General features: G+C 40.9%; 1 protein-coding gene across 3 annotated transcripts in view; it reads left to right on the top strand.

Moving 5' to 3' along the window:
• Window positions 1-24919, top strand: part of YJU2 (YJU2 splicing factor homolog) — a 56141-nt gene that overhangs the window by 15645 nt on the left and 15577 nt on the right. For all 3 annotated transcript variants that reach the window (XM_075850617.1, XM_075850608.1, XM_075850625.1), the window contains exons 4-7: window positions 2300-2434; window positions 15822-16003; window positions 16102-16222; window positions 24319-24589. In XM_075850617.1, coding sequence (XP_075706732.1) covers window positions 2300-2434; window positions 15822-16003; window positions 16102-16222; window positions 24319-24589 — 709 coding nt within the window. The remainder of the gene's footprint in view (window positions 1-2299; window positions 2435-15821; window positions 16004-16101; window positions 16223-24318; window positions 24590-24919) is intronic.

Below are 24919 nucleotides of genomic sequence, written 5' to 3'. Positions count from 1 at the left end.
CACTTTACAAGAGCGGTTGGTGCTTCCTGGGCTGTGTGCCATCAGGCCTCTGCCCCTCAATTGTTCAAGGCAGCCACGTGGTCTTCTCTGCAAACCTTTGTCAAATTCTACCAGGTGCATACCTTCGCCTCTGCAGATGCTTCTTTGGGTCGCAAGGTATTGCAGACATTTGTAACTAACTGACCGTGTCCTGTGTTCGTTTCCCGCCTCTGGGGACTGCTCTAGGACGTCCCACGGTCTGTGTCCCCAATGTTACTAACAAGTAAACAGGATTTTTTGAGTACTCACAGTAGAATCCTTTTCTTGTACAGTTCATTGGGGGACTCCCACCCAATTGTTTTCAAGGTTTATATTTTTGCGTTTACGGTTGTCCGTTTGAGTAATTACCCTCTCGTGCTTGACATACTTATCTTACCTTGTATCTGCTTCTGGGCAGACTGAATAGCTCAGTGTCTGTGGGCAGAGTATATCCTGTAAGAGGAGTCACTACTTTTTTTATTTCATAGTGTTAAGCCTTCTAGTGGCATTAGCATATACCCATGGTTTGTGTCCCCCAATGAACTGTGCAAGAGGAGGATTTTACGAAGAGTACTCAAAAAAAATTAAATTAAAAAAAATCTGTTTTTGCGGGACAAGTTGTAGTTTTTCATGACATAATTTGATGTACCATATAATGTACTGAGAAATTGGAAAAAAATGCGTGCAGTGAAAAATATTAACTTTATTCTTCGCGTCAATACATTTACAGTGATACCAAATTTATGCAGGTTTTTTTTATGATGTAGTACTTTTGCAAAGAAAAAAATATTTGTGTCGCCATATTCTAAGAACCATAATTTTGTTTAATTATTTTTTTTTAAGTGGTGTGAGGGCTTGTTTTTTGCAGTGCGAACCGTAGTTATTTTGGTACCCTTTTTGGGGTACGTATGACTTTTCGATCACTTTTTTAAAAATTTTTGGGGGTGAAGCAAGGTGACCAAAAATCAGCAGTTTTAGCATTGTGAATTTTTTGTTCTTCGCCGTTCAGCCATTGGGTTAAGTAACGCAATATTTTAATAGTTTGAACTAGTTAAAGTCCCTGGGGGACTTCACTCCAATCCTGGCCATTTGTCTACTTGTTTATCTCCAACAGCCGATACATGCGGAGTATGGAGCGGGCTTAGACCTTGAGCCCGCTCCATACTCCCCCGTGGCGTACAGTTATTTCCCATGTCTTTAATGGGTTAAAGGGAATTTCCCACCATATTAAGTGATGCCATATTGCTAGGATAGGCCATTACTGACCGATCTGACTGCCTTGACCCCCACCAATTCTCAGAATGAAAGAGCAGCATCACTGGTTAGGCACTGCTGCTCATTTACAAATTTTTCCCTGCACAGCAATGCTCCCTGCTTTCTGCTGTGCAGGGAACTACAACACAACTCACTTCAATTGAATTCTGTTGCAGTTCCCTGCATAGCCGGTTTCTGGAAGAGCCGCTCTGCAGGGAATAAGCTGAAGGACCTTGGTCCCAGAGATTGGACTTCATAATGTTTTGGGATATGGCTTATCCTAGCAATATGCCATAACATTATATCCTGTTTAAGTGAAACATTTGTTATATTGACCTTATTACTTCGTCGTAGTGATGACAAACTATCTAAAAAATTAAAGTGCCCCTATCATTTCACAAAATTTCTGACATTTTAAAAGTTTTGATGGGTAGAAGTCCAGGTGCTGAGACCCCAACCAAGGCTGACGCACTCAACTGAACCTTTTGCCCCTGTGGCTGTGTTTTAGATTTATTTGCTCCATCGATCATTGGGAGTCTCACTGATCAAAAATAATGACATGTCATAATGATGTTAGAAGTTTTACGAGATGACCGATACCCTTGTCTCATGAAGACAACCCCAATCCATTAGGGCATATGGACATCTTTGAGGAGATGGTCCCTTGTTTGGGACTTTCCTAAATAGGCCTGAACGGAGAACCGCAGAGTAAAGCTGGGTTTACACACACAGATTTCTCACCAATCCATCTGATCCTACACATATTGAAATTGGTCTAAGTTGGCCATTTACACACACACACACACACACACACACACACACACACACACATACACACACACACATTATTGAGACTCAATTCTCATCTTCCCCATCTTTTATGATCTTCCTACAATAAAACTGTCCTATTCCCTATAATGGAGTTGTCTAAAGCTATCTATGTATTACACTGTTGGTTTAGTTTAGTTGTTTTAGTTAAAACATCAAGTATCCAATTTAATTGTCTCATCACTTGCAATTTTTCTAGACCGATCCAGAAAATACAGACTATGCAATGGAACATGGAGCTACACGGAACTTCCAAGCAGAAAAGCTAATTGAGGAGGAAGAGAAACGGTTTCAGAAGGAACGTGAAGAAGAGGAGCTAAATAATCCCATGAAGGTACTACAATGACGGTTTGTAAATAAAATGACTTTAGGGCTGTGTTCACATCTGCGTTGGGGGCTCTGTCGCAGATTCCATCAAATGTGACGGGAAAAATAGCACTACATGCAGCGCTATTGATCCTGTCAAATTGATGGAAACCTTGGTGAAATCTGAGACACCCCACTCTAGGTGCGACGGATCGGGTACTGCGGTGTGGCTTCCGTTATAAACTAAATATGTCACAGATGTGAACAGAGCCTTATATTATCAGTAAACCAGAAGAGAGCGCTGGCAGCAGACACTTAATCTATTTAAATGTACAATGGCTGCAGCCCAAATACTAAGTATTTGGCAATTTGATAATTAGTCAGCAGTTACTGTGTGCTTCTGAAGAAAGGACCCTTTTATGGATATAGGCAGACATTGAAGGACCCCAGAGTTGTCTCACAATATTGCCTGTTAGAGCTTAGGTATGCCCGAACACCGGTCTGTGTCCTATTATTTGAATCTCCATTCATGGTACATTTTAAGCCCTGCCCTATCCACTAGGGAATGCCCACAAAAACCTCCCAGAATCTCCCCTAGTTGCCTATTGGTCCTAATAAGGACAGGAAAACACAAGAGATTAAAAGCATCTCCCAACCCTGCCTTTACCAGTGTTTTCCTCTCCCTACCTGGGGTCTATCATGAGAGAGGGGTAAGGAGGCAGGCACTATTCCTCCTCCTCCTCCTTCATTCTCTAGAGGCAGAAGGTTGATGGAGTCACCTCCTCCTTACTGATGAGTCTGTTGGAGGGCTCGTTCTCCGGAGTGGGTCCTCGTTAGACCGTCGTCCTGCGCTCCTACAATGGGTTAAGCTGGCGTCTATCACGATGACGTAGGATGCCAGGACTCGCACTCGTCCTGGCAAAACAACCGGAAGTCGCACTTCTCGGCGCCAAATTCAAACGGTTGTCCTGTATCCGAGGTCTGGTATAAAGGTAATTATTTTTTTGTCATTTATCTCTGCTGCTGCTTCTTTGTTGTCATCGTGCCTGAGACTGACATGAACTGACGCTCTGAGTTAGCAGGGCCCAGCGCTACTCCCAGCCCAGTGAGTATTCTGAAACTGGATTTATTCTGTGTATATGGGGGTGTTAATTTATAAACCATCCTCGGCCTTATGTTATTAGGCAGACAAGGACTCCTCTCAGAAGAGATGTCAAGGATTCAAATTCGCCATTTGTTTGAAAAAAATTATCTGTACAAAAAACGTTTATGCCAAACGTACTTCCAAAATTTTGGAGGTAGAAAAACTGTCCTTAGTTTAGGAATTAAGACAGATGGTATGGGAAGAAATTCAGAATTCTGTCTGCTTTATCTCCCGCACCCATAGCGGAAAACCCATTCAGCTCTAAAACAAAGAAACGGAAATATTTAATCTCCTCAGATTCAGAATCTGATAATGACCAGCATTCAGTTTCAGAGGGTCCTAGTGAACACCACACTTTCACTACTCCATCCGAGGATGATAGGAAGTATTCTTTTTCCTCTGAACTCACGGATACTCTTAAGAGCCATAAAGAATACGATGAATATTGAAGAAATCGGGGAACCGAGATCTGTGCAGGGTGAAATGTTTGCTGGTCTCAAAACAAAAAAGAAAGTGGTATTCCCAATTCATGAAAATGTTCAGTCCCTTATTAAAAATAAATGGGAAGAACCAGAAAACAAATTATCCATCCCAGGTGATATTAGGATACGGTTTCCATTTAACGCTGAGGATTGATCCCTAAGATCGATGCACAGGTAGGTAAGGTCGCAAAAAAGACTACACTGCCGTTTGAAGATTCATCACAACTGAAAGACTCGATGGATAAGAAGGCTGAAAGTTTGCTCAAACGCTCATGGGCAACGTCACCCGCTTTTACTGAAGACAAACCTTTCCACAACTTGTGTCGCTAGACCTATGTGTATATGGATTGACAAACTAAAACACCATATAAACAACAGGACGCCAAGAGATCAGATCTCTGCCTCAATTCCCCTACTGAAAATGGCAATGGCCTTCATGGCGGGTGCTTCAGCGGAGTCTGTTCGGGTTGGCAGCAAAATCAGGGTCTCTCACTAATTCCGCTAGAGTTTTGTGGCTAAAGATGTGGTCAGGAGATATCTCCAAAATTATGCGTCATTTCCTTGAAAGGTAATTATGTATTTGAACCAGCCTTCGAGAAGATAGTAGAAAAAAGCTCAGACAAGCAGAATTCTCTCCCTGAAGGCAAGCTATTTAAAATAAATGAATCCTTTTGTCCCCCTAGTAACCAAGAAAATTTCAGAGGTAAAGGAAAGATGGGTAGATGAATCTATCCGAAAGGAGGAAGAGGCAAGAACATACTCTTTAATCCCGGAAGAGGTTCTCAGGATAAGCAATGACGCCAATAAAGTAGGAGGCAGAATCTCGGATTTTGGACTTTGAATGTTGAATACAGTCCAGATGGGATACAAAATAGAATTTCTTTCTTCCCCCTCCTACAAAATTTGTGATTACAAGACAATTATCACCAAGTCTTCAGAAAAAACGAGGAGAAGGAGTCTTATAACTACTTCGCATAAACATAATTACTCCAGTTCCCAAACAAGAAGAAAGGAAGGGACATTATTCAAGTCTCTTCCTTGTCCGGAAACCCAGATGTAACATATACCATCATAAACCTAAAGCTACTGAACAAGTTCATAAGATACAGACGTTTCAAGATTGAATCTATTCACTCGATTACTCGTCTCATTCCAAAAAATACAGTCATGGCCACAATCGACCTAAAGGACGCGTATGATCATGTTTCCGATCCATACAGATTACCAGAAGTTTCACAGTTTTGCCATCATCATAAATCAAGAGCTTCTCGATTTCCTATTCAGAGCACTTACATTTGGAATTCCATCGGCTCCACAAACTTTCACAAAGCTAATGGCTAAGTAGTAGCATTCCTACATCAACGTGGGATAAACAACGCACCATATCTGGACGACTTTCTGATCATAGCAAATTCTACAGTTCTAGCAAAATCTTAACTGGCACGGGGGGGGGGGGGGTCGAGTGGGGGCTCATTTGAAAGCTCTTTTCAATACAAAAACGATGCTGCAAACGATTTTGAGATAAGATTTTTTTTTCGCGGAGATATTTAACTTTAAAGTTACCATCCTCATTATCGGCTACCGCCGGTGTTGGCATTGCCCACAGTGTACCGTGCGGGTAAAATCCTACATGCGTGTGGGGGCGTGTGCGTGAGCTTGGGAATGTCACATCAAGGTGACTTTAAATTTACGTATTATTACAATCGGCCTCGGCGATACAAAATGGACCATATACTTCCATTCAAAAGTATGGGGTCACCCAGACAATATTGTGTTTTCCATGAAAACTCACACTTAGGGTATGTGCACACACACTAATTACGTCCGTAATTGACGGACGTATTTCGGCCGCAAGTACCGGACCGAACACAGTGCAGGGAGCCGGGCTCCTAGCATCATACTTAGGAGCCCCTGCCTCTCCGTGGAACTACTGTCCCGTACTGAAAACATGATTACAGTATGGGACAGTTGTCCTGCAGAGAGGCAGGGACTCCTAGCATCGTTCATAACTATGATGCTAGGAGCCCGGCTCCCTGCACTGTGTTCGGTCCGGTACTTGCGGCCGAAATACGTCCGTCAATTACGGACGTAATTAGTGTGTGTGCACATACCCTTACATTTATCAAATGAGTTGCAAAATTACTAGAAAATATAGTCAAGACATTGACAAGGTTAGAAAAAATGATTTTTATTTCAAATAATAATTTTCTCCTTCAAACTTTTTCGTCAAAGAATGCTCCATTTGCAGCAATTACAGCATTGCAGACCTTTGGCATTCTAGCTGTTCAATTGCTGAGGTAATCAGGAGAAATTTCACCCCATGCTTCCAGAAGCCCCTCCCACAAGTTGGATTGGCTTGATGGGCACTTCTTGCGTACCATACGGTCAAGCTGCTCCCACAAAAGCTCTATGGGGTTGAGATCTGGTGACAGCACTGGCCACTCCATTACAGATAGAATACCAGCTGCCTGCTTCTTCCCTAAATAGTTCTTGCATAATTTGGAGGTGTGCTTTGGGTCATTGTCCTGTTGTAGGATGAAATTGGCTCCAATCAAGCGCTGTCCACAGGGTATGGCATGGCGTTGCAAAATGGAGTGATAGCCTTCCTTATTCAAAATCCCTTTTACCTTGTACAAATCTCCCACTTTACCAGCACCAAAGCAACCCCAGACCATCACATTACCTCCACCATGCTTGACAGATGGCGTCAGGCACTCTTCCAGCATCTTTTCAGCTCTGCGTCTGACAAATGTTCTTCTGTGTGATCCAAACACCTCAAACTTCGATTCGTCTGTCCATAACACTTTTTTTCCAATCTTCCTCTGTCCAATGTCTGTGTGCTTTTTCCCATATTAATCTTTTCCTTTTATTTGCCAGTCTCAGATATGGCTTTTTCTTTGCCACTCTGCCCTGAAGGCCAGCATCCCGGAGTCGCCTCTTCACTGTAGACGTTGATACTGGCGTTTTGCGGGTACTAGTTAATAAAGCTGCCAGTTGAGGACCTTTTGAGGCGTCTTTTTCTCAAACTAGAGACTCTAATGTACTTGTCTTGTTGCTCAGTTGTGCAGCGGGGTCTCCCACTTCTCTTTCTACTCTGGTTAGAGCCTGTTTGTGCTGTCCTCTGACGGGAGTAGTGCACACCGTTGTAGGAAATCTTCAGTTTCTTGGCAATTTCTTGCATGGAATAGCCTTCATTTCTAAGAACAAGAATAGACTGTCGAGTTTCACATGAAAGCTCTCTTTTTCTAGCCATTTGGAGAGTTTAATCGAACCCACAAATGTAATGCTCCAGATTCTCAACTAGCTCAAAGGAAGGTCAGTTTTATAGCTCCTCTAAACAGCAAAACTGTTTACAGCGGTGCTAACATAATTGCACAAGGGTTTTCAAGTGTTTTCTAATCATCCATTAGCCTTCTAACACTTAGCAAACACAATGTACCATTAGAACACTGGAGTGATGGTTGCTGGAAATGGGCTTCTATACACCTATGTAGATATTGCATTAAAAACCAGACGTTTGCAGCTAGAATAGTCCTTTACCACATTAACAATGTATAGAGTGTATTTCTGATTAATTTAATGTTATCTTCATTGAAAAAAAATGTGCTTTTCTTTAAAAAATAAGGAAATTTCTAAGTGACCCTAAACTTTTGAACGGTAGTGTGTATGTATGTGTATATATATACAGTGGAGGAAATAAGTATTTGATCCCTTGCTGATTTTGTAAGTTTGCCCACAGTCAAAGTCATGAACAGTCTAGAATTTTTAGGCTAGGTTAATTTTACCAGTGAGAGATAGATTATATTAAAAAAAAATAAGAAAATCACATTGTCAAAATTATATATATTTATTTGCATTGTGCACAGAGAAATAAGTATTTGATCCCCTACCAACCATTAAGAGTTCAGCCTCCTCCAGACCAGTTACACACTCCAAATTAACTTGGTGCCTGCATTAAAGACAGTTGTCTTACATGGTCACCTGTATAAAAGACTCCTGTCCACAGACTCCATTAATCAGTCTGACTCTAACCTCTACAACATGGGCAAGACCAAAGAGCTTTCTAAGGATGTCAGGGACAAGATCATAGACCTGCACAAGGCTGGAATGGGCTACAAAACCATAAGTAAGACGCTGGGTGAGAAGGAGACAACTGTTGGTGCAATAGTAAGAAAATGGAAAACATACAAAATGACTGTCAATCGACATCGATCTGGGGCTCCATGCAAAATCTCACCTCGTGGGGTATCCTTGATCCTGAGGAAGGTGAGACCTCAGCCGAAAACTACACGGGGGGAACTTGTTAATGATCTCAAGGCAGCTGGGACCACAGTGACCAAGAAAACCATTGGTAACACATTACGCCGTAATGGATTAAAATCCTGCAGTGCCCGCAAGGTCCCCCTGCTCAAGAAGGCACATGTACAGGCCCGTCTGAAGCTTGCAAATGAACATCTGGATGATTCTGAGAGTGATTGGGAGAAGGTGCTGTGGTCAGATGAGACTAAAATTGAGCTCTTTGGCATTAACTCAACTCGCCGTTTTTGGAGGAAGAGAAATGCTGCCTATGACCCAAAGAACACCGTCCCCACTGTCAAGCATGGAGGTGGAAACATTATGTTTTGGGGGTGTTTCTCTGCTAAGGGCACAGGACTACTTCACCGCATCAATGGGAGAATGGATGGAGCCATGTACCGTCAAATCCTGAGTGACAACCTCCTTCCCTCCGCCAGGATATTAAAAATGGCTCGTGGCTGGGTCTTCCAGCACGACAATTACCCCAAACATACAGCCAAGGCAACAAAGGAGTGGCTCAAAAAGAAGCACATTAAGGTCATGGAGTGGCCTAGCCAGTCTCCAGACCTTAACCCCTTAAGGACGCAGCCTAGTTTGGGCCTTAAGGCTCAGAGCCCATTTTTCAAATCTGACATATTTCACTTTATGTGGTAATAACGTCGGAATGCTTAAACCTATCCAAGCGATTCTGAGATTGTTTTCTCGTGACACTTTGGGCTTCATGTTCGTGGTAAAATTTGGTCGATATATTCAGTCTTTATTTGTGAAAAATTGCAAAATTTAGAGAAAATTTACAAAAAATAGCATTTTTCAGAATTTAAATGCATCTGCTTGAAAAACAGACGGTTATACCACCCAAAATAGTTACTAGTTCACATTTCCCATATGTCTACTTTAGATTGGCATCGTTTTTTGAACATTATTTTATTTTTCTTGGACGTTACAAGGCTTAGAACATAAACAGCAATTTCTCAAATTCTTAAGAAAATTTCAAAAGCCTTTTTTTGAAGGTGCCAGTTCCGTTCTGAAGTGGATTTGAGGGGCCTATGTATTAGAAACCCCCATAAAACACCCCATTTTAAAAACTAGACCCCTCAAAGTATTCAAAACAGCATATAGAAAGTTTTTTAACCCTTCAGGCATTTCACGGGAATTAAAGCAAAGTGGAAATGAAATTTGCAAATTTCATTTTTTCTGCTGAATTTCAATTTTATTCAATTTATTTTTAGTAACAGAGAAGGTTTTACCAGAGAAACACTACTAAATATGTATTGTCCAGATTCTGCAGTTTTTAGAAATGTCCCACATGTGCCTCTAGTGCGCTCGTGGACTAAAACACAAGCCCTAGAAGCAAAGAAGCACCTAGTGCATTTTGAGGCCTCTTTTTTATTAGAATATATTTTAGGCAGCATGCCAGGTTTGAAGAGGTGTTGAGGTATCAAAACAATGGAAACCCACCAGAAGTGACCCTATTTTGGAAATTACACCCCTCAAGGAATTCATTTATGGTTTTTGTTATCATTTTGACCGCACAGTTTTTTCACAGCACCTATTTGAATTGGGCTGTGAAATGAAAAAAATGATATTTTTTCCAATAAGATGTCATTTTTGATCAAAATTTCTTATTTTCACAGGCAACAACATACCCCATTTTGTTGCCCAATTTGTCCTTAGTGCGGCAATACCCCATTTGTGGTGATAAACTGCCGTTTGGGCCCATGGGAGGGCTCAGACGGAAAGGAGCGCTATGTGTTTGTTGGAGTCCAGATTTTGCTGGATTGGTTTTCAGGTGCCATGTCGCATTTGCAGAGGCCCAGAGGTATCAAAGCAATGGAAACCCACCAGAAGTGACCCCATTTTGGAAACTACACCCCTCAAGGAATTCATTTATGGTTTTTGTTATCATTTTGACCGCACAGTTTTTTCACAGCACCTATTTGAATTGGGCTGTGAAATGAAAAAAATGATATTTTTTCCAATAAGATGTCATTTTTGATCAAAATTTCTTATTTTCACAAGGAACAACATACCCCATTTTGTTGCCCAATTTGTCCTTAGTGCGGCAATACCCCATTTGTGGTGATAAACTGCCGTTTGGGCCCATGGGAGGGCTCAGAAGAAAAGGACCACCATTTGGCCTACTGGAGCTTTTCTGGTGCTAAGTCATGTATGCAGAAGCCCCTGAGGTACCAGTACAGTTGAAACCCCCGAGAAGTGACCCCATTTTAAAAACTACACCCCTTAAGACATTCATCTAGAGGTGTAGTGAGCATTTTGACCCCACAGGTACTGTGTAAAAGATAATGCGCAGCAGATGGTGCAGTGTGAGATTTGCAATTTTATATATATATATATGCCATTTCAGTGTCCAATATAGTGTGCCCAGCATGCGCCACCGGAGATATACACCCCTTAAATTGTAATGTGGGTTTTCCTGGGTACGGCAATACCCTACATGTGGCTGTTATCAGCTGCCTGGGCATACGGCAGGGCTCAGAAGGGAAAGATGAGGGGGGTAAGCTGTGCGGAGTGCATCAGGGTAAATTAAAAATCAAGGGATGTATGATACATTTTAAAACAATCTTTTATACAGAGCCCTGGTTTTTCGGGACACGTGTCACATTGATATATTGTGTTCTTCCTTATCCCCCTCTTATAGCAGACTCTGCACCTCTTTTGACTCTTTCCCTTTCCACCGGTTTGGGGAACTTCTCCTGGAAAGTGTTGCCCTGGTACGATGCGTGTGGCCTCGCTTCCAGAAGTACTGGGTGCCCCCCCTTCCTGGTCCCTAAAGATTAGATCTTGAAATTCCAGGAAAGTTCCCCTCTGGCCTGCACATCGACGTAGCAGGTACGCATTGTACAAAGCCATCTGTATGATGTGCCCGGCCAGCTTCTTATACCACACCGCATGGCGCTGTAGGGCTTCAGGACTTGATTTGACAAGTCCATCCCTCCCATGTACCTATTGTAGTCCAGGATGCAGTCTGGTTTGGGGGTGGCCTTTCCTTCATATATCCTAAACCTGTAGGTATACCCTGATGCACTCTCGCACAGCTTATACATCTTCACGCCATACCTTGCCCTCTTACCTGGCAGGTACTGGCGGAATTGAACCCTCCCTTTAAAATGTACCAGGGACTCATCAATAGAAAAACACTTCTCGGGGGTGTATGCTTGGGAAAACCGGGCACTGAAACGGTCTAATAGGGGTCTCCGTTTATACAAACGGTCAAAACTGGGGTAATCTCGGGGTGGGCACGGCTCATTATCAGTATAATGTAAGAAGCGAAGTATTGCCTCATTTATTTATTTTTTTAGGTTCCAGTTCATTTCTGAAGTTGCTTTGAGGAGCCCATATATTAGAAACCCCTATCAAACACCCCATTTTAGAAACTAGACCCCTCAAAGTATTCACAACAGCATTTAGAAAGTTTATGAACCCTTTAGGTGTTTCACAGAAATTTAGAGCAAAGTAGAGGTGAAATTTACTCTTTTTATACCATTTTTTTTATAACACAAAAGGATTTATCAGAGAAACGCAACTTAATATGTATTGCCCATATTCTGCAGTTTGAGAAATATCCCACATGTGGCCCTAGTGCGGTAATTTACTGAAGCCCCGGCCTCCGAAGCAAAGGAGCACCTAGCGGATTTTGAGCCCTCTTTTTTATTAGGCACCATGTCCGGTTTGAAGAGGTCTTGTGGTGCCAAAACATTGGAAACCGCGCAAAAGTTACCCCAATTTGGAAACTAGACCCCTTGAGGAATCCATTGTAGTTTTCTTGGGGTGCATGCGGCTTTTTGATCAGTTTTTATTCCATTTTTAGGTGGCGTGGTGACTAATAAACAGCAATTCTACTATTGTTTTTGTATACTTTTTTTTTTTTACAGCGTTCACCGTGCGCTATAAATGACATATTCACTTTATTCTGCGGGGCGATACGATTACGGCGATACCAGATGTTTCTAGTTTTTTTTTATGTCTTATGGCGTTTGCACAATCAAATAAGTTTTGTAAACAATCATTCACTTTTTGTGTTACCTTATTCTAAGAGCCATAACGTTTTTATTTTTCAATCAATAAAGCCGTGCGAGGACTTATTTTTTGCGTAACGAACTGTAGTTTCAATCAGTACCATTTTTCGGTACATGCGACTTTTTGATCTCTTTTTATTCCATTTTTTGGGAGGTGAAGTGACCAAACAATGGTGATTCTGGTTCGGTTTATTAATATTTTTTTTTACGGCGTTCACCGTGCGGGATAAATAACAAAATAATTTTGTAGTTCAGGCCGTTACGGACGCGGCGATACCAATTATGTACAGTTTGTTTGTTTATAGATTTTTATTAATAAAGGACTGATAAGGGAAAAAGTGGGACTTTTACTTTTATTACTTTTAAAACTTTTATTTTCTTATTTTTACACATCTTTTTTTAACTTTTTTTTTACTTTATTACTTTGTCCCACTAGGGGACTTGAGGGCAGGAGGCCCTGATCGCTATTCTAATACACTGCACTACATGCGTAGTGCAGTGTATTAGAACTGTCAGCTACTCACTGACAGCAAGCATAGTGGGTCCTGACGTTGTCAGGACCCACTAGGCTTCCGTCTATGGCATAGCCGGACGCCATTGTTTGGTGTCCGGTTGCCATAGTCACCATCGCCGGCCGCTATCGCGTAGCAGGCCGGCGATGGCGGATTAACCCCTAAGAAGCCGCGATCGCTATTGAACGCGGCTTCTGAGGGGTTAATCGACGTGGGAGCTCCGCGATCGGTCCCGGCAGCTCCGCGATCGGTCCCGGCACATTGAGCAGTGATAGTCTGCTGTCGGAAACAGCAGCTATCACAGCTCATGAACGTGCCCCGCGCGAACGGCGCCGTGTTTACTCCATGACCTACTATTAGGTCACTGAGCGCGAACGCTACAGTTAGCATGACCTAATAGTACGTCATGGAGTGTTAAGGGGTTAATCCCATCAAAAACTTATGGAGGGAGCTGAAGATCCAAGTTGCCAAGTGACAGCCTCGAAATCTTAATGATTTACAGATGATCTGCAAAGAGGAGTGGGCCAAAATTCCATCTAACATGTGTGCAAACCTCATCATCAACTACTAAAAATGTCTGACTGCTGTGCTTGCCAACAAGGGTTTTGCCACCAAGTATTAAGTCTTGTTTGCCAAAGGGATCAAATACTTATTTCTCTGTGCACAATGCAAATAAATATATATAATTTTGACAATGTTATTTTTATTTTTATTTTTTTATATATAATCTATCTCTCACTGGTAAAATTAACCAAGCCTAAAAATTCTAGACTGTTCATGACTTTGACAGTGGGCAAACTTACAAAATCAGCAAGGGATCAAATACTTATTTCCTCCACTGTACATACACACACTATATATATATATATATATATATATGTGTGTAATATATAGTGTGTGTATATGTAGCTTGAGAAAGGTTCAGGTGTGAACCGAAGCGTTGCTCATTCTTTCCACCTGATGGTGAATAAACCAACATCTCCCCAACTTTCAAGTCCTGGTGCTGTTACTTTGTCCCCTGCTGTATATGTGTGTGTGTGTGTGTGTGTGTGTGTGTGTGTGTGTGTATATATATATATATATATATAATATATAATTTGATACAGTAGTATACAGCAGGCTCAGGGTGTGTGTGTGTGTGTGTGTGTGTGTGTGTGTGTGTATATCTGTGTGTGTGAGAGTGTGTATGTATGTATGTATATATATATATATATATATACACACACACCCTGAGCCTGCTGTATGCTACTGTATCAACTATACCCCCTGACACTGCCCCCCACGTACTTGATAATACTCCATAGTGGCCCTCACAGTTTAATTCCCCTTCCGGTGTAATGCCCCCATAGCTGCCCTCCCCGCGGTGTAATGCCTCAATAGTGCCTAAAAATAACAAAAAATACTCACCTAACCCTGTTCCCACAAGATGAGGAGATCCCTCTGCTCCTACAGTCTGTGCTCTGTGTGGTTCGGCGCAGACAGGCATGATGACGTCACTGCATCACGCCTGTCTGTGCTGAGATGCTCAAAGCTGCCGTTACATAATGAGGACACAGATACATTTGAATCCTGGAAATAACCAAACCGAAATGCACAAGATGACATTGGTTAACTGCGCTGAATTTTGGTTTCTTTTTTTAATATAAGAATCATTGCCCAGTCCTACTCTATTGGCTGTCGTCCATTTTTGCTCTATATAATCTGCTTTATGTAACTGATCTCCTGGCCTCCCTGGAGTTAACCCTCCTTTCATTGTTCCCTGGTTCGATTATAAAATGACAAACAAGCACCTTACTCCACTTTGTGATAGCAGCCATATTAGTAATTCCCAGGTCACAGGAGCCTCTGACAGGAACCCAATGGACCCAACACTCTTAACTTCATGAGGATGGAATGTATGAATGCGGCTAAGGCTAGTAGTTCTATGCAAACCAAGATGCTGTGGTTACCTAGGTCACGGTTTCAGCATACCCCTGACTACGCCAGGTGGATTTCCTACCCCCGAAGCTTCCAAATATGCTTGGTTTAGTCTCTTGGACATCTATCCACTAACCCTTCCCTTGCATTTCCTTCTCTCCCTTATATGTCTTTTGTATTTAGTCTTGTATGTAGTCTGTATCTTGTTTGTCCTATTTGTAGCCAAGGTTTTTACGTTTTACGTTTATTATGTATAAACCACAACATATGAGATTGTGTATACTTAAGTTCAACACTTCTAAAACTTGTACTATTCTTTGTACAACTGTAGTGAACTTGTCATTATTTTCATATTATATTGTTTAAATCTTAATAAAAAGATCAGGACAATCCGGCTCTTTGGTCAGCTATGTCGTATTGTAGCTCTTATGACTTTGAACAAACTCATTATTGTATAATGTCATTTTTGTATGAACTCTCATCTTTGAAAATTCAGTATTCTGTATACCTCTCTGTAAGTTTGGAGCCATAAGGCAAGTATTCGGCCCCTGTTTCTGGACATTGGACGTGCCATGAAGAGATTAAATTATGTATTGTTTTATAGGGACTCTGATATGTAATTGAATTAGCCATATATCACATATATTGACTGATTTACGACTTCAATGTTGTAATGGTAGAGGAACTCTGTTTGGGAGCACGGACCGTAAAAAGCAAAAGAAAGGACATGTCCTATCTTTTGCGGTACACATCTACGGCCCGGACACATTCCCGTAAATAAACGGGAAGGTGTCCTTGAATAATAGAAGTAAATGCGTCCGTAATTCCAGTCCATGATTACGGACGATTTTTACAGTCGTAGGCATTGGGCCTAACTGAAAGATGTTTTTTTTTTTTTTTTTGCTATGCTTTGTAATGGAACTTGGATCTGTACCCTGCTCTGCTTATCAATAAATTACTGTTCGCTCAAGAAGAAGACTTGTTTGAAGGACTGATTTTCAACTGTTATGTGCTTTTTTTTTTTTAGGTTCTTGAGAACAGGACAAAAGACTCCAAAATGGAAATGGATATCTTGGAGAATTTGCAAGAATTGAAAGAGCTGAACCAGCGTCAGGCCAATGTGGACTTTGAGTCTATGTTAGGTGTTTACAGAGAGACAGAAGAAGAAATGAAAAAAAGAGAGGTGGAAGAAGATGAGACGCAGATCAGGTAGGTGACACTACAGCTGCCTTTGTAGGGTATTTTTTATTTTTGTCCTTTAGTTTGATGCAGAAGACTTTGTTATGATATAAAATTATTATCTGTAGAGAAATGTTGGCCGAGGCTCAGAAGAGGCGGCTGGTTGCAGACTCAGACTCTGAAGAAGAAATTACCTCTGAAGTACCTAAGGGAGCCATGGACACAAAACCAACTGATTTCTTGACTAAGGTGACTAAGGCTCTTTGCACACTATGTTTTGGCCCTACGTTTAGCGCGTACGTTGGAAAAGCTCCCATTTTACACGCTAAACATATCCAAAGGGCTACAGTAGCGCAACGGAGGCTAAAATAATGACAGGGAAAATCTAATCTCCTGAAACGCGTTGAGAGAGCAGTCCGCTATAGATATTAATGCGGGAACCAATGCTGAGAGTTAATCTTGTATTGAGCAAATGTTAGGGGGGAATAGAATGTAATTAGTTTGAGGCAGTGTTCTAAATGGCGGAAATAAACTGTCAGCAAAAGGGAGAGAATGCTCTTCTTGCTTTTGTCAGCCCTACCCTATCAGGCTTTTTCACCCCTTCTGAATGATGAATAGTAGTCCCTATGAATTAGTTGATTTTAAATGTTGAAGTTACCTGCCTGAATATATATTTTAAATGAAATAATTAATAAAAGTTACGTATTAGTTTCCTTTTTAATTCTGCAGTGACTTGAGTGTGTATTTATAAAAGACAAAGGAACTGTATTGCTTGCCTGTGAAAGTAGTTGCAGTGAACAAAAAAGCCATACAAATTAGGTGAATTTTGTCTAAACCTGCCTATTTCGGCGGGACCGGCTGTCCATCTAATGTTTTAAGTCCATTTTATACGGGCCAATTATCGGGAAAACGCTCGTTGCCGATAATTGCTCTGCTGATCGTATTAAAAATGAAAAATATTATCGTTGTCGGCGGCACATTTTCCTGTGTAAGCAGTGAGATGTCCTGCTGACATGGTGATAATGTATGGGGACGAGTGATCGGAGTAATGAGTGCTCGTCCCCATACTAACTCTTGTGAAAGGAGCAAATAGGTGCCAATCGTCTTGCTGTCTTGTTGATCACACTTGTTTACATGGCCCATGTAAGAGGACCTTATCCCGGTGTTCCAACTCTCTCGGGGGGGATAAGGATCTTTTGCTTGTAAGGGGATAAACTGATGCCAGAGGTGTCTGGCAGTGGCTTACTCCCTTTTCCCTATTGAGAATACTTGCAGGCTCTCCCAAGCATGTGTATGGGGGGTTGGGAGGAATAGCGGTTGGCCGACGAGCTTTTGGCCCACAGCTACCAAAAGTGTATATCCAGCTTTAATCTACATAAGATCACTGGAATTATAGAGGCCAAAATTATGGTTTAAACGCTATGTAAACCGTTGAAAGCGATTTTAATAAAAAGTTCAATCAGTGTGATTCGTGCAACTTTATAATAAGTTTTTATTTAAAAAATATATATATATATTTTTGAGATACGGCTGCTCTCTATTCTGTATACAAAGCAGCTGTATCTTATGCTGAATCCTGTACCCGTCAGGTCCATGGGACTGATGGGTTCAGTGTCTATGGGTCCTGTGTGTCTCTTGACACGCAGGATCCACCTGTTATCCATAACTTGGATGTGATTGATTACAGGTGGATCACGCAGGACCCGCTGACACTGAACCAGTCAGTCCCGCGGACCTGGCGGATTCAGGTCTTAGCGCACGATACAGCTGCTCTGTATACAGAATGCAAAGCAGCTGTATCTCAAAACATAAAAATAATTTTTAATATATGAATTATAAAGTTGCATAAAACAAACCGCTTTCAAGGGTTTATATAGCTTTTTAAGCTGGAAAACCAAAATATTAAATACAGGGATTACACATCTTAAAGAGTGAGTGCACCCTCAAACCCTATATATTTCCAAACAGGAATATTGTTGTGTTTTTTTTTTTATTTTTTTAAATCCATTAACCCGTTAGTGACCGGCCCATCGTGTTTTTACGTCGGTCACTAACGGGCCTTATTCCGATGCCATAGACTTTTTACATAGCGGCATCGGAATAAGTAAACAGAGCAGGGAGCTGTCAAATCTCCCTGCTCTCAGTTGCCAGAGGCAGCTGAGGGCTGGGAGCGTCCCTGCTCTGCCGGGTGAGATCGATATAAGTATCGATCTCACCCGTTTAACCCCTCAGATGCGGTGCACAATAGCGTGCACCGCATCTGAGTGGTTTTGGAGAGAGGGAGGGAGCTCCCTCTCATCCCACCGACACCCGGCGATAATATTGCCGAGTATCTGTGCCTCCAATGGCAGCCGGGGGCCTAATAAAGGCCCCCAGGTCTGCCTGGAGCGAATGCCTGCTAGATCATGCCGGAGGCATGACCTAGCAGATGGCTGTCCGTGTTAAACGGACAGGCAGTAATACACTGCAATACAAAAGTATTGCAGTGTATTATAAATGGGATCGCAGAATCGCATATTATAGTCCCCTAGTGGGACTAGTAAAAAAGTGAAAAAAAAGTTTAACAAAGTTAATTTAAAATAAAATGTGAAAAAAAAAATTAAAAACCCAGCTTTTCCCCTTACAAAATGCTTTACTATTAAAAAAACAAAATAAAGTTAAAAAGTTACACATATTTGGTATCGCCGCATCCGTAACGATCCCGACTATAAATCTATTACATTATTTAACCCGCACGGTGAACGGCGTAATTTTTTTAATAAAAAACGATGGAAAAATTGCTGTTTTCTGTGAATACTGACTTTAAAAAAATGTGATAAAAAGTGATCGAAAAGTCGCATCTACTCCAAAATGGTACCAATAAAAACTACAAGTTTTCCCGCAAAAAAAAAGCCCTCATACAACCGCATCGGCGAAAAAATCAAGACGTTACGGCTCTTCAAATATGGAGACACAAAAACAAATAATTTTGAAAAAAAAGCGTTTTTACTGTGTATAAGTAGTAAAACATACAAAAACGATACAAATTTGGTATCGTTGCAATCGTAACAACTCGCTGAATAAAGTTATTGTGTTATTTATATCACACGGTAAACGCCGTTGATTTAAGACGCGAAGAAGAGTGGCGAAATTTCAGGTTTTTTTCTATTTCCCCCCCAAATAAAAGTTAATAAAAGTTAATCAATAAATAATATGTCCCCCAAAATGGTGCTATTAAAAAATACAACTTGTCCCGCAAATAACAGACCTTATACAGCTATGTCGACGCAAAAATAAAAGTTATAGCTCTTGGAATGCGACGATGGAAAAACTTAAAAAATGGCTTGGTCATTAAGGTTTAAAATAGGCTGGTCATTAAGGGGGTAAAAATATAAATTTGCTCCTATAACTCACATACAAGCAGATGTTTACACACACAAGCAATGCAAAAATAATAGGTTAAGGTGTACAAAGTTCATATATATCACAAACGTCTACATCAAGAGAGTGTTCCCTAAAAAAATATATGCAGAAACAGAGGCCGTGCAATATGTGGCCGTCATCCACAAATGTGATAAAAATATATACTGCACACTTCAAAAAGGCTACTATGTTACCAAAATCTATTTTTTTTTGAGAGCACACAGCATACCGTGTATAAAAAACTTACTCATTTAGAAACACAACTACCATCGCGTAACTTTGCATTAAACGTTGATTATATGCAAAAATTTCATGGCAATTCAACTTTGACACTAAAATGTGTAGTCAATCAGTGCAGCAACGGACTATTGCGCCATTGAGATTATGTGGGCATACTATGGTGCCTACTATGGTGCCCAAACAATCCGAAGCAGTAGTGCTACTGTTACATGACAAAAAAAAAACAAGGGTACCCCTTTTGTATGGATTATAGTGATGCCCTGAGTGTGAATGTAGCTGACCGCTTGTATGGACTGTCTGTCCAACATTGAAAGATTTAAGGACTGTCTTTAACCCCTTCCCGACATTTGACGTACATGTATGTCATAGTTTTGGAGGGGAAAGTATGGAGCGGGTGACTCTGCCATATATTATAGCTAATAACCTGCTCTAAAGGACGGAAATAACTTAGATTCTGGCAGTTAAAGCATTTAGATGCCGCGGTCAATAGCGACTGAAGCATAAAAGTCATTAGACAGAGGTGGCTCCCTCTATCATCCCATATCCCCCGCAAACGTGGGGTGCCATTGAGTTGTCTTGCCAGCTGGGGGTTTAATTAAGTCTTGGTCCTCACATAAGTATTGCAGTGTATTGTATAAGCGATCCAACGGTAATGTAAACAATAAAAGAAAACATAATTGGTATTGTCGCGTTTGTAACTAACGGAACTTTAAAGTATTAAAATCTAACATTTATCCAGCTCGGGGAAAGCCAAAGCCATAAAAAGTCCCAAAATGTTTGCTGTTTTCTGGTCACCTTGTCTCCCAAAAAAATTGGAATAATAAGGGATGAAAAAGTCATATGTATCCCAAAATAGTACCAATAAAAACTACAGCTCGCCCCACAAAAAACAGCTCTCACACCGCTCCAAATTTTCTTTTAACAAATTAGTTTTTCTTTTGAAAAAGTGGTAAAACATAAAAGAAAAAACTATATCAATTTGGTCTTGGCGTTATCTTAGTGATCCACGGAATGAAGTTAAAATGTAATTTTACTGTGCAATAACCGTCATAAAATCTAAAACACTACGAAGGAATTGGTGGTATTTTAATTTTTTTTCCATCCTACCCCACTCAATTTAATATGAGCCTTTTACACTCCAAAATACGCCTGAAAATAAGCCGTGTGAACATACTTTAAAATACGCTTGCAAACACCAAAATTCGCTCCAAAAACGCCTGGATTCAGAAGCTGTTTTCCCGTCAATAACAGCTTCGCATTTTTCTGCCTCAAACATATGCCGTGTGAAGATACCCGATCTCCTTTACCTAGCTGGTTGTCCTGCAAATTCTGACATAAATCAGCACACTGCTTCTGTTGGGGGCTATCATCTGCTTTCACTACTCTTCAGGAACTTATTAACAGCAGATCAGTGTGTGCAGAAGGATGGCAAAGCATCCAAGTCTTCAGAGAGCGCAGATCACAGAAGCTGTACAGTATCAGAGTTTAGATAAAGCGGAAAGCACAGGGGGAGGGAGAGGGAAATCATACATGCTTTTAGTGTAGCGAGAACGGAGAGAACCCAGGGACACTCTGCAGCGGGATGGAATCGCACATTCAGCATCGGTGTCTGTCAGCACAAGGTAGAAGAGATCTCTCATGGGCTGTAGAAAGAGAAATCAGTACCGGTATAAAGCAGTGTTTATACGTGAGAGCTAGTAAAGTCAGCAGCATCCTGGATTAACCCCTAGGCACACCAGGATGCAACTGTATGTCCTGGCGGGAAGTTACTGTGCGCATCAGCGCGAACAGTTACTGAGTGGTTCCCGGTGCACACTGTCGGTGTCGTGTGAAAGAGAGGTCAGCTGTATCAGACAGCTGACACTCCATTCTTTCCGGAAAGCGGTCCATCGCTGCGGATTTCAGCAATTAACCCCTTAAATGCTGCAATCTATTGTGATTGCCGCATTTAAGGTGTTTGTAGCAGAACTGCAGCCCCAAGATGCGATCGCGGGGGTTGCCGATGGTTGGCATGGCAACCGGCCTCCACGACTGCCATGTATGGAAGCCTATGGGGACCAGCCCCCGGCTTTTTCCTGATAGGCTTCCTGACGGAGTGACTGTCAGAGTCACAATGACAGTTAGTTACGTAAGTAGTGTAATGTTTTCTAGCAGCGATCAGTGCTGCAGGTCTGAAGTCCCCTAGTGGGACTAAGAAAAAAGTTAAAAATGTTTTATAAAAGTGTAAAAATACAAGTTATAAGTAAATATTTGGTATTTTGGTATCGTTCGCAACGACCCAAACTATAAAACTATGTTATTTTCTCTGCACGGTGAACACTGGAAAGAAAAAACAATGGCAGATTTGCTATGTTTTGGTCACCACCCCTCCTAAAATATAGAATAACCATTTTATGGTACTTTAAATGGTGTCAGCAGAAACTATAACTTTCCCCACAAAAAATAAGCCCTCACACCACTCTATTGACGGAAAAATAAAAAAGTTATGACTTTTGGAATGCGGGGCGTGAAAGAGTGGATCAGTCCTGAAAGAGTTAATTCATTTCCAATGAAAAAAAAAAACTACGACCACGTTTGGTATTGTCGTACTATGGAGAAATTGCTATACAAATGTTGGGGTTCTTTTTGTGCATTATTCCGTGTAAAAAGATTTTTAGAAAAATAGATTTTCATTTTCGCAGCCTAATTCCACTAAATTCTGCAAAAAAAACTGTGGGATCAAAATGCAACTATACCCCTAGAAAAATTCCTTGAGGGGGTGTAGTTTCCAAAATGGTGTCACTTTTGGGGGGTTTCCACTGTTTTGGTCCCTCCAGGGCTTTGCAAACACAACATGGCACTGAAAACCAATCCAGCAAAATCTGCGCTCCAAAATCCAAATGGTGCGTCTTCCCTTCTGAGCCTTCCGTGGGTCCAAACAGCAGTTTATTACCACATATGGGGTATTTCTGTAATCGAGAGAAATTGCTTTACAAATGTTGGGGTTCCATCCTCGAAGAAGATTTTCATTTTTACAGATTAATTCCAATAAATTTAGCAAAAAACCTGTTTTGGCACCACAAGACCTCTTGAAACCTGACATAGCGCCAAAAATATATTCTAAAAAAAAGGAGGCCCCAAAATTCACTAGGTACTCTTTTGCTTCTGAGGCCTGTGTTTCAGTCCATTAGCACACTAGGGCCACATGCGGGATATTTCTAAACACGGCAGAATCTGGGCAATAAATATTGAGCTGCTTTTCTCTGGTAAAATGTTCTGTGTTACAGGAAAAAATTTATTACAAATGAATTTCGGCAAAAAAAATGAAATTTGTAAATAGAACCTTTGCTTTGCTTCCTGTGAAACGCCTTAAGGGTTAAGAAACTTTCTGAATGCTGTTTTAAATACTTTGAGGGGTGCAGTTTTTAAAATGAGGTGATTTATGGGGACTTTCTAATATATAAGGTCCTCAAAGCCACTTCAGAACTGAACTGGTCCCTGAAAAAATAGCCTTTTGAAATTTTCTTGAAAAGGTGAGAAATTGCTGCTAAAGTTCTAAGCCTTGTAACGTCCTAGAAAAATAAAAAGACGTTCAAAATACGATGCCAACATAAAATAGACATGTGGGAAATGTTAACTAGTAACTATTTTGTGTGGTGTTACTATCTGTTTTACAAGCAGATACATTTTAAATTTAGAAAAATGCTAATTTTTGCAAATTTTCTCAATTTTGGTGTTTTTCACAAATAAATATTAAATTTATTGACCACATTTTTTCATTACCATAAAGTACAATATGTCACAAGAAAACAATCTCACAATTGCTTGGATAGGTAAAAGCAATCCAAAGTTATCACCACATAAAGTGACATGTCTGATTTGAAAAAATCGACTGTGCCACAAGGCCAAAACAGGCTGTGTCCTAAACGGGTTAAAGATCTCACATCCAGCCGTATTACTGGGATGGACATGCCCACATGAGAAAAGTCTGAAACTAGGAGCAGGTTGCAAACTGCATATAAGAGGATCTGAAAATGAATGGATGAAAATTGCAGCCTGAAACTTAGGCCGCTTTCGCACGTCAGTATTTGCTTCATAATTTGTAAGCCAAAATTAGGAGTGGATCCTACAAAGAGAAAAAGTATAATGGAAAGATTTGTAACTCTTCTGTGTCTTGGACCCGCTCCAAGTTTTGGCTTACAACTACTGATGATTAACTGACCAAAATACTGTGAAAGTGGCCTTAGTGGCTACTTGTAGTTAAAAAAAAAAAAAAAAATGTACAAATTTGCAGTAACTTATATGAAAATATTTGTTCCCGTATCAAATGTTCTTGATCTGGCATCCTAGTAGACAATAAAACTGAAAAAGAAAGCGCAGCATTCCATACATAAAATAAAGGTGAATATATTTACACATAAAATTTATGTATAAAGTACTATGTTTTTTTTTCTCCAGTTTTATTGGGTCCTTAGTAGGTTAAAGGAGACAAAAGCATTTTATGGCATATAGACTTTAGTCTGGTGGGTGGAGGCCTGATAACTGGCACTTTACCAATCCCCAAAAATGTCTCTGCAAAAAAAAGTGGCAACAGCTGCCCGGGCAGTCTTTATTAAAGTCTATAGGAGATCTATTTATTGATGATGGGCGTAGGTTAATTATTATTATTATTTTTTAAATAGTTATATGTAAAAAAAAAAAAATATTTGTGCTGTTCACTATAGATCTCTTATCCCAACAAGAAGCACTGTGGGGAAAGATCAGATAACGACAGCAGCAAACCTAAGAGCCGTAGCCTACTTTCTGGACTTATAAGAAGGAACAAAGTTGCTGAAACCAGCGTGAATTCAGTGGCTAGTATTAGCCAAGATCCTGTTGTGGCTACTACAAAGAAAACAGACTCCAATCAGTGGAAAGAAGCACAGTCCAACCAGGTTGATGTGTCTCGTTGCACAGATATGAAGAATCACTGTGAAAAGGCATCTAATATCACAGGTAACCATCTCATCCCAGTTATTGTCGCTCTCACTGTGTTTGTTTCATCTTGTATATAAAGAGTGTCATCAGAGGTCGAAACAATGCCTCTACAGGCGTCAATGTAATAGCTTCTAAACTATTTGAAATCAGCCTCATGCATATTCTTATGCATGAGACTGAATTCATTTTCAGCTGGAGGACGGAGTGCTTGAGTTCTCAGAACCTCGCATTATGTACTTTTGTACTGTGCCGCCAGCGCAGCACTGCCAGCTCCTAATGACGTCAGACGCCGCCACATTAAGCCAATAAGGCTCTATGTGTGCGCCTGTGTGGCATCATGGGGAGCCG

Source organism: Rhinoderma darwinii, chromosome 1 (assembly GCF_050947455.1).
Source record: "Rhinoderma darwinii isolate aRhiDar2 chromosome 1, aRhiDar2.hap1, whole genome shotgun sequence".
NCBI lineage: Eukaryota > Metazoa > Chordata > Amphibia > Anura > Rhinodermatidae > Rhinoderma > Rhinoderma darwinii.
The sequence above is the reverse complement of the archived record's forward strand: the minus strand, read 5'-3'. Positions and strand labels throughout refer to the sequence as shown.